Here is a 10,742-nt window from a genome sequence, read left to right as displayed (position 1 = left end):
AGGTTTAGAAGATTTTATTTTGTGAGTCAGAGGAAAGTTTCAGCAGAAGGACTTAAAATAAGAAAACATTGCAAACAAAAACCAAAAACTCAGATTTCACAAGAATACATCAGTTCTTAAAATCACAATATTTAATTGCCTATTTTAAAGAGTGCTATTTAAAATTACTTTTTTCAAAAGCTGTTGGAAAAAATAATGTTGAATAATCCAAGCAATCAATCAAATGTGACAGAGTACTGCATTAACAAATATGAGCAACACCATGAAAGAAAAAAATAATTAAAGTAAGATGACAAAATGTGTAGAAAATAATAATATGCACATTATCATGGAATTAAAAAATACCAGTAATTGTTTTTGCGTGATGTTTTTTTTCATTTACTTGGCTCCTGGGAGCTCTCATCTTTCTTTCCAGCCTTTCTCTTGAGTAGAAATATACAGACAGTAACTAAGTATACTCCGTTCTTCATGAGCATTATACCATATGCATAGACAAACAGATAGAAACTGGGTTTTTGATCCACGCTTTCTGTTATAGGAAAAAGCACATTTATTATTGTTAATATTATTATTATTATTTACACATATTGTACAAGTTAGACAATCATATTTTTACATGTATTCACCTAAATTCTGTTTTGTGTTCTCGCTGGGTGGACATGTTGGATTCGGACTGTCATCCTTAGGTCTTTTCTCTGATTTTTCGACTTTATCTTGAATATAACAGGAAAATTACTCAGACACATAAAGCCCATAATGTATATATACTGTATAAATATATAGGAATGACCAAAATCAACATTTCAAAAAATATGTTTTTAAGCTAAATGCAGCAATTGTGTAAAAGTTATTTACCTGATTTTACTTCAGCTGTTTTGGTTTTGCCTCCCTCATGTTCAACAGTGCATTGGTAGTTGTTGTTTTTGGCCGTGTCTTTATCTACAATCAACATACTTGTCACGAAAATGTTGTTCTCCTTTTCATCCCTCTGTTCCACAACATCTCCACTTGTCGTTTTGGTCCAATCTCCTGTCGAGCTCTTCGATTTCCATGAGAATTTGACAAGGTCAGGAAACATATCGCTGGCTTGACATAACATAATACTTTTTTCCCGATGTTTTTCTGATCGTGAATATGCCGTTAGACGTGGCTCCACGAGACCTTTGCCTTCAGAGAGAAAAATAGTAATATAACATCAATTAACTGTTAACCTGGAAGTATAGGCCGGTTAAAAAAAATCCTATTTTCAATTTACAGAATTAGCCTACGTATTTCTAAAAAATATATATTTTTTTTCCACGATTTTTATTAAATGTCCATTTTTCTCAACCATGGCTTAAAAAACCGGCATTCTATGAATGCGACTAAAGCTTAGATTTTATATGAATAAACAAGAACAAAGTCTTCGACACTGTTTCCTGTACGTTCCAGATCCATAATGTTTGATCCAGCCTCGTTCACTTATTTACTCTTTTACAAAAACTTCTGAATAACGCAAAATATATACTGCATTGACCTCCCATAAAATACTCATTTTAAACCACGGTTGGGTAAAATAAGGTTCATTTAAAGAGTTTGGTTCCAAAATGAGATAACTCCGTTTTTAAAGATTTTCAAAAATCATGTTTTTTATTGTGCATTCCAATCAATATCGATCAAACTCCAGTTGGTTTGTTTTGATTTAATACATAATAACTCAAAAATACACCTACACCATAAAAACATGATAACATAATAAAAAACATGATTTTTGAAAATCTTTAAAAACGGATTGACCCAATTTCGGGAGCCAAACTCTTCATTTCTAGGTTTCTTTATCCCTTAACTTTTGGGTTTGTCCATATGTTAACCAACCATGGGCTTTAAAATAAATGTTAGTTCATGATTTACACAAATTTATAAACAAGACGAATGACTCGTTTTCCTACCGGTAACTATTAGTCGTGTTCCAGATCCAAAGCGTTTGATCCAGTTGCCCACTAAGATTAATTCTATTACAAATACTTCTGAATAACACAGAACCTGCTAACTTCACTCTAAAAAATTTTGTAGCCTATGTGTTGTTTCAACCATTCGATGGGTAAAATATGGATCTTTTCTAGCTTAATGTAAACCAACGCTTGAGTTTGTCCAGCCATAGGTTGAAACAGCTTTTATAACTCAGTTTGAATTGGAATTTACATCATTTTATAAACAAGAAGAATTTCGGTCACTATTTTCTTACCGGTAACAATCAGCCTTGTTCCAGATCCAAAACGTTTGATATAGTAGTTGCCCACTTCGATTAATTCTATTACAATTACTTCTGAATAACACAAAACCCACTATCCTGGTACATCTTGGAGGGTCACAGATGTCATACACCATTTTAACAGAATTATCTTATATAAAGAAATCCAGAATGACTGTTGTTGTTTATCTATATTAGTACTATCGAGGTAGCCTAACTCCTATTCCTGACTGAAGCACACATCATTTGGAAGAATATTTTCAAAAACCTTACAAGCGTTTAAAAACGGACTGGCAAATAATATTTATATAAACTTGTCCTTACCTGTCACATACAGTCTGGTGCCTGAACCAAAGACTTTCCTGTCTCCCACAGTAACTTCTGCCTCAACAAAAAGATGCTTCTTTTGCAGAAAATATAGTAGTTGCTCTCAGATCACACTGATGTATAAAATTCCTAGACTTTTCATCACGTACTGTAAGAAAGTAAAAAAATTCAACCATTGTGTTTATTTTTAAAGTGCTTTATTTTCCAAGTTCCAACATTAGTTGTTCGCTGCATGTGTTATCATATTGCTGCCAGTAGAGGATGCAATAGTTTGATTGACATATTTATTAAGACAAATAAAATGGGCCCCATTCGTACAGACTATTGCAGTGTTTATGAGACACCACAACGTTGTCACAGACCCCATGATTTCAAGTGATGGCCCTGCATCCAATAATCCATTAGCAAGGTTTCCTGCGTTTTTGAATTCCTGTTGATTCACTTAATCTAATAGTATATATATATTTTTTTTTTTTCAGCAGCATGAGTTTCCTTTTGTTCAAGGCTGTTGTGTCAAACATGCTTTACTTCTTGGATCTTGATGTATTAGTGATAGTAGTTGAATAGTATACGCTCATGTTTTATTCTGTAAAATGTAAATGTGGTTTTGGTTACTGGTTTTTGATGACGGCAGGAAACGAGCAGTTTTTGAACAGGGTTTTAGTATTAACAATCACTGTGCCGCCTGAGATCCAACAAGCGCAATAATATATTGCAGAATGCTCTTTCTTTGCATCGTATATTTTCAAAGCCATATTTGAGCCTTTCTTATCAATTTTAAATGAATCAGCATTAGCATCATTGTAAGCAGCTCCATCACTGATTGATGCATATACAATTCTCTTTAATGTTTCTCCCTCTTTTTTCTGATACCAGTGAATGTAACTAATGCAGTCTGAAGGGAAATTACAGTTTATAGAAACTGTCTTGGACTCAGATTTCACCACTGCCATGATCTGTACCAGTTTCGCATTTCCATTCACTAGAAGAAAGAAAAGCACGCATTACACTACATGATTGTCAGAACCATAAGACACAATGACCAGCATGACAACTAATTTTGAAATAAACAGATTCATAATTCTTCAAAAAAGTTTTTGTGATAAGATAAAATGATGAAACAATAAAAATTAAGATAGATAAATAATTACACAAGCAAATAAATAATGAGAACATACCTCTATATATATGGTAAAAAAGCAAGAGAAAAGACAGCTGTAGAAGAGTCATGTTCAGAGAGAAAGAGTCTGTCAAATCTTCTTGATTCTGGGGTGAGGGTGAAATTCATTTCTGTGAGTAACAACTGGGAGGTTGAGTTTCTGCCCTTGTGCTCAAGTTTCATCATGTACTCAAAACAATATCACACTGTTACCAACAGGGGCTACTCTAAGTCTTTCCTGTTATATACATCTGCTTCATCAACTTTTTAGTTTTTATGTTAGTTATATTTAACATTCCAGCAAGAGCCCAGCCAGCACTATAGAATATAATATAACAACTTTTTAAATAACCATTTCATTTGATTTTTCTTTTCTTTAAGGCTTCGAAAATGTTCAGCTCTCTGTTCTTAGCTCTGTCAGTCAATGGATCACCAGCTTTCTGACAGACAGGCAACAGCCTAAATTGGTAAATTCACATCCAACAGTTCCATCAGCACTGGTGCCCCCTAGGGATGTGTGCTATCCCCTCTGCTCTTCTCCCTGTCAAAAACGATTGCACCTCTACTGACCCCTCTGTCAAAGTTCCTGAAGTATACATGCAGACTACACTACAGTTATCGGCCTTATCCAGGACGGTGACGAGTCTGCTAACAAAAGTGAGTTTGAGCTGCTTTCTGTCTGGTGCAGTCATAACAACTTGGAGCTAAAGACTTTATAAACAGTGGAGATGATAGTAGATGATAGTAAAACACCCGGCTTCCCCCCCACTCACAATCATGAACAGCACTGTGGCCGCAGTAGAGTCATTCGGGTTCCTGGGCACCACCATCTAACAGGACCTAAAGTGGGAAATTCACATTGAATCTTTTGTCCTTCGCCCGCTGAGGAAGTTCAACCTGCCACAGGACCCACAAGTCAGCTTTCTTTGAATCTGTCCTTTGCACTTCCATAACTGTCTGGTTCGGTTCAGCTCTGCAAAAACTGACCTCCAAAGACTACAACGGAAAGTCGGGACTGCTGAGGGAATCACTGGCACAACCCTCCCCAATCTACAAGAACGATTGTCTAATATTCTAATAATGTCGTTTTCGTCAAATTTGTGTTGTCGGTCAAATATAATTTTTTTACATTTTGTTACCTGTGCCTTACTCGTTTTTTACCTGTATCTGCACTGGAAGCTTCTGTCACTAAGACAAATTCCTTGTGTGTCCAACCAAACTCGGCAATAAAGCTCTTTGATTCTGATTTAATCAGTGATGACGTGCAGTATGGGAATTGTCATTGTGGTGAGGAAGGCGGGACGAGAGCGGTGGGGCGGGTCCGGTGGCGTGAGAGATAGTTGGAATCAGCTGTGCGCACACCGGTCCCGCATATCTCACAGAGGAAATCGGGAGCATAAGAGGACGAGCGACGGGAGAGGACATGGCCCGGACATGTTTAAGTTTATATTTATATTCTTATGGCTTAAACCCAACCGTGAGGTGGCTGCCGGCCTTTTACTTCTTTGTTATTGTGTGATTATTTTGATTCAACTTTATTTAAATGTTCGCCGGTTCCTGCCTCATTGCTTCCCAACTGCTGAACCTTATTACAGTCATGTTGTGAGCACTATTCAAAGATGCATGACACAAAAAATTCATACAAAATTCTCGACAAACAAGAAAACGTTTGAAGGAACATACACAAATTAAAAACAAGAAAAGACAAAGGCCAACTGAAAGAGAAGGCTGTTTATAGAGAACAGGTGGAACAAGTCACCTAAAGTAACAAAGACACATGGGAAAATAATTGGTAACTAGGGTAACAAGTGACTTAACAACTTTAGCAAGAAATTACTTTAAGAAATAAAAAACAAACCAAATAAACAAAGAACTAAACCTTAATATGACAAGAAGATGAATTGGTAAATGTTTTTGATGTGTAGTTTAACCTTTTTAATAACGACTTTTTAATAATAAATAAGGAGTAATAACAAACTTTATAATATGGATTATTGTCTTTTTATTTGGGCCCAGAGTGTTTCTGGACTTGTTATGATTAAAATAAAGTATATGCTTTGTTAAAATAACCAAATACTGAATTAAGCTATATATTTATATTTCTGTATTCATGTTATACTTTTAAGGAACAGACGCAACGACCTGTAGATCAATGGTCACATAATGATGGTTTCCTCTCTTCTATGCTCTTATCCTGTGTAATCACAGACAACACATATAGACAGGGGCCTCTATAGATAAGTGTTGTGGTTTGTTTAGGAGAGAGAGAGTTTTTGTTCAGGGTTTCAGTATATACGCACACCGTGCTGACTGAGACCCAGCAAGCACAGTAATATGTTGCCGAATGTTGTTTGGTCAGGTGGTGGATTTTTAAAATAAAATTATTTGACCTGGTCTTTTCTGATTTGAAGGATTCATCCCCAGATTCATTTTGTGTCAATCCATCGCTGATTTTTGAAGTCAGAATTCTTTTAAAGGTTTCTGCTTCTCTTTTCTGATACCAGTGGATGTAATATGAGCACTGATCTGGGAAATCACAATCTATGATGGCTAGTTTTCCCATTGATTTGGTGAGTGACATTTTCTGTCGCAGCTCCACACCTTCAACCACTGAGAGAAGCACAGATGAACTGTTAATGGAGGTTAAAATGCTTTAATGGTAACAGCAAATGGTGATACGGCTAAAAAATTCCAAACTTACCTCTACATATCAGGTATATAAGGAACAACAGGGATGGAAATTGCATGATGGCTGTAGGAGTGTGAAGATCTTCTGCTGTTTCTCTGGGATGTGGGTTGTCTTCATCGAGTTAATAAATAGGTGGCTGTAATGTTGCTAAGTTTCCCGGTCTCATGCGAGTTTGTTTGTTCCACAGGAAGGAATTGACAGACACGGTAATGATGCTATAAACTACTGTATGTATTCACCAGATGTGAATAAATGCTAATAAATGTTAAGCTAATGTAAAATGTTCTTAAAGAAAGAGGTTTATAATTTACTAATAATTACTGTAGTATTACTATCACATCCCTCCCCCTATTTTCAAGAATCTTGTACACAACCAATCACATGCCTTAGTTTATAAGTATTTTCAGCGTCAATAACATAAATGTTATGTGCCCAAATTTAACTCCCGGTAAGCGTCTGCAAAGAATAAGTCCTGAGTAGTTTTAATTTCATGTAATCGAATAAATTAACTAAAAAATATCAATACACTGCAAATGAAATATAAGATGAATTGTTATATTATAACTAAACACAAGTGACTGTTTGTCATGATTCCACTATCATGTCATGTTTATTCTTGTTGTTTGAGTGGAGTCATGGCATAACCTATGGTTTTGTGTGAGATTGAGTGATCTTTCTCGTGTCTCGTCATTGTTCCCTACATCTCGTTCCTCGTCAGCCTCTCCTTAGTGCTAATCCCCAGCACCTGTTGCTCGTTATGATCCTCTGTCTGTCTTCCCTATAAAGAGTCCTCATGTTCCATTGTCCTGTGCGCGTTCATTGTATATGATACCCTGTATGCTGTTTTGACTGTTCCTTGCCCGTGTCTGGTCGTGTTTATCACCCTTGTCATAGTAAGTGTAAGTTTAGTGTTTGTATTTCCAGTGTTTGTTTTGTAGTCTTAGTTAGTCAGTGTTTCCTGTTAAAGTTATAGATTCCTGTCCTGTTTTCCCCCGCGTGGGTTTTGTTTTGTGTTTTATAGCCCTGTTATTATTTAATAAATCCGTTAACCCCTTCATCTGCCTTGTCCTGTCTGTGCCTGCACTTGGGTTCTCACGCCATGTTCTCCACTGGGTTCCATGACAGAATGAACGCGCCAAGATTGAACCCAGCAGGCATGGAGGCGAGACGCGCAAGTCAGGCACGTCGCCTGTGTACTGTTCGTCAGGGATACGGCGACGTGCTTGGCTTCGCGGATCGCTTCTTTGAGACTGCAGGGGAGATGGTCCATGATGAGCAGGAACAGATGGTCCTGTTCAATGGCGGCCTCAACCATCCTCTGACGCGGGAGGAGATGCAGATGCTGAGACCGCTGGGCTTCACCGAACTGATCAGGTACGCCATGAATCGGCCGAAGCCCAGGGTCTCAGTCGAGTCCTGCTCTCCTTCTCCGCTGGCCGCCATCCCCGAGGGTCATTCCCTAGAAATCGGGGTCATGGGCCTCTCCCCATCCTCTGCAGTCTCTTCACCACCACCCACTGGTCTCCGTGGCAAGCGGGGGAGAAGATCTTCTTCTGGGTCTTCCTCGGAGGCCTCCAACCCTGAACCAGTCGAGCCCTTCACCTCCTTCCTTCAGCCAACCACCAGGCGGGTGGCTCGGCTGAGGAAGAAGAGACAACGGAGGGCAGCTCTGAGTCCGGTGGTCCCGAGTCCGGTGGTCCCGAGTCCGGTGGTCCCGAGTCCGGTGGTCCCGAGTCCGGTGGTCCCGAGTCCGGTGGTCCCGAGTCCGGTGGTCCCGAGTCCGGTGGTCCCGAGTCCGGTGGTCCCGAGTCCGGTGGTCCCGAGTCCGGTGGTCCCGAGTCCGGTGGTCCCGAGTCCGGTGGTCCCGAGTCCGGTGGTCCCGAGTCCCAAATATTTTTTGGGGGGGCGCTGTGGGAAGGTGACGGTTCGTCCGGCACCGAGCCTGGCCCAGCAGCCGCCAGAGGTCGCTGCCCAGCCGCCAGAGTCAAGCCCGGTCCTGCCACCGGCACCAAGCCTGGTCCAGAAGAGACCGTCAAGTCCGGCTGCCCAGCCGCCGTCAAGTCCGGCTGCCCAGCCGCCGTCAAGTCCGGCTGCCCAGCCGCCGTCAAGTCCGGCTGCCCAGCCGCCGTCAAGTCCGGCTGCCCAGCCGCCGTCAAGTCCGGCTGCCCAGCCGCCGTCAAGTCCGGCTGCCCAGCCGCCGTCAAGTCCGGCTGCCCAGCCGCCGTCAAGTCCGGCTGCCCAGCCGCCGTCAAGTCCGGCTGCCCAGCCGCCGCCAGCACCAAGCCCTGTCCAGCCGCCGCCAGCACCAAGCCCTGTCCAGCCGCCGCCAGCACCAAGCCCTGTCCAGCCGCCGCCAGCACCAAGCCCTGTCCAGCCGCCGCCAGCACCAAGCCCTGTCCAGCCGCCGCCAGCACCAAGCCCTGTCCAGCCGCCGCCAGCACCAAGCCCTGTCCAGCCGCCGCCAGCACCAAGCCCTGTCCAGCCGCCGCCAGCACCAAGCCCTGTCCAGCCGCCGCCAGCACCAAGCCCTGTCCAGCCGACGATCCAGTCGGCCTTCCAGCCCTGGTCCAGCCCGGCATTCCAGCCGAGGACTAGCCCAGCAGTCCTGCAGGGGACTAGGACAGTTCCCCCTAGGACTACCCCTGTCAAGCCTCCTGGGGCGTCCCCAAGGGCTGGAACTTCCCCACCCAGCCCTACCCCTTCTGGACTTCCCACGTTTTCTTGTCTGCCCCCACCCCCCTCCCTTGTTTGCTATTTTTGTTGTCTCACCCCAACCCATTTGTTATTATTTCTTGTATGCCCCTTGTCATGTTCACCTTGTCTGTCTGGTTTTTGTCTGTTTCCCAGTCAGTCTTGTCTCGTTAGTTACCCCTTGATGAACACCTGGAGGTGCTCATTAAAGGGGGGGCTTATGTCATGATTCCACTATCATGTCATGTTTATTCTTGTTGTTTGAGTGGAGTCATGGCATAACCTATGGTTTTGTGTGAGATTGAGTGATCTTTCTCGTGTCTCGTCATTGTTCCCTACATCTCGTTCCTCGTCAGCCTCTCCTTAGTGCTAATCCCCAGCACCTGTTGCTCGTTATGATCCTCTGTCTGTCTTCCCTATAAAGAGTCCTCATGTTCCATTGTCCTGTGCGCGTTCATTGTATATGATACCCTGTATGCTGTTTTGACTGTTCCTTGCCCGTGTCTGGTCGTGTTTATCACCCTTGTCATAGTAAGTGTAAGTTTAGTGTTTGTATTTCCAGTGTTTGTTTTGTAGTCTTAGTTAGTCAGTGTTTCCTGTTAAAGTTATAGATTCCTGTCCTGTTTTCCCCCGCGTGGGTTTTGTTTTGTGTTTTATAGCCCTGTTATTATTTAATAAATCCGTTAACCCCTTCATCTGCCTTGTCCTGTCTGTGCCTGCACTTGGGTTCTCACGCCATGTTCTCCACTGGGTTCCATGACACTGTTTGCCCAAAAATTAAACCCTCTTGTCATGTCAAACCTGTATGACTTCCTTCCTTCCGCCGAGCACAAAAGAAGATATTTTGAAGAAAGTTGGTGACCGAACAGCATGTGGCCCCCATTCACTTCTGTTACATGGACACAAAACCAATGCAAGTGAATGGGGGCCAGTTAACAACATTCTTCAAAACATCTTCTTTTGTTCTGCAGAAGATTGATAGTCATGAAGGTTTGAAATGACAAGAGGGTAAGTAAATGATGACATCATTTTTGGGTGAACTCACTTCAACGTTGGGCCAGTTTTTCTGAATAAAGGCCACTAGCACAACTAAAACTAGTAAATTATCATTTTTTGATTGACATTTCTGACCAAATTTCAAATAAATTGCATTATCTTGCAGAAAATTGAGATGGAACAAATATTTTATGGTAAAGTTCATGTTTAAACAACACAGTACTTATGATTTACATCTATTGTTCAAAAATGAATAAATTGTAATAAGTTCTTTTTCAACAGTCTCTCAGTCTTTCACATTGCTTTTACTTTGTCACTCAGAGGCTTGTTTTGCTGAAATTTCGCAGACACTAGACTGAAATTATCACAATACATGCTAAGTGGTCCAAGAGTGGTCTCTTAATATTTTAAGCAAGTGTATTTTAAGTAGTTTTCAGTTCAAATAGCGTAAACATGCATTTTGGGGCGGGGTTTGGGAGGTGGAGTTTCTGCAGTTTTTGTGATGGGTTTCATTTTTTTTACTCACTGTGCTGTATGAGTTAATGTCCCAGCAAGCACAGTAATAAACTGCTGAATGATCTTTTTTAAGTTTTGTGATTTTCAAAACAAAGTGATTTGATGCTTTCTTTTCTGATTTTATTGACTCAAAA

The 10,742-nt window shown here is 41.2% G+C and overlaps 1 protein-coding gene across 1 annotated transcript; it reads right to left on the bottom strand.

Annotated features, from left to right (window-relative positions):
- Nucleotides 1-109: 109 nt before the first annotated feature.
- Nucleotides 110-3,873, bottom strand: LOC130418349 (uncharacterized). The gene is made up of 6 exons (XM_056744435.1): nt 3,736-3,873; nt 3,239-3,539; nt 2,225-2,280; nt 856-1,167; nt 627-713; nt 110-529 (listed from the first exon to the last, which is right to left on the bottom strand). The coding sequence occupies exons 1-6, from the start codon at nt 3,785-3,787 to the stop codon at nt 375-377; spliced, it is 963 nt and encodes a 320-aa protein (XP_056600413.1). The 5' UTR covers nt 3,788-3,873; the 3' UTR covers nt 110-374.
- Nucleotides 3,874-10,742: the final 6,869 nt, after the last annotated feature.

This window comes from Triplophysa dalaica, chromosome 3 (assembly GCF_015846415.1).
Source record: "Triplophysa dalaica isolate WHDGS20190420 chromosome 3, ASM1584641v1, whole genome shotgun sequence".
NCBI lineage: Eukaryota > Metazoa > Chordata > Actinopteri > Cypriniformes > Nemacheilidae > Triplophysa > Triplophysa dalaica.
Note: the sequence above shows the minus strand (reverse complement) of the source record. Positions and strands in the feature narration are given on the sequence as shown.

Excerpts from the sequence above, each read along its gene's own strand:
- LOC130418349 (XM_056744435.1), bottom strand. The coding sequence starts at position 3,787 with ATGACTCTTCTACAGCTGTCTTTTCTCTTGCTTTTTTACCATATATAT. Across the intron at positions 714-855 it reads AACAGCTGAAGTAAAATCAG|ATAAAGTCGAAAAATCAGAG; the intron begins GTAAATAACTTT and ends GTTATATTCAAG. Across the intron at positions 530-626 it reads GAACACAAAACAGAATTTAG|AAAGCGTGGATCAAAAACCC; the intron begins GTGAATACATGT and ends TTCCTATAACAG.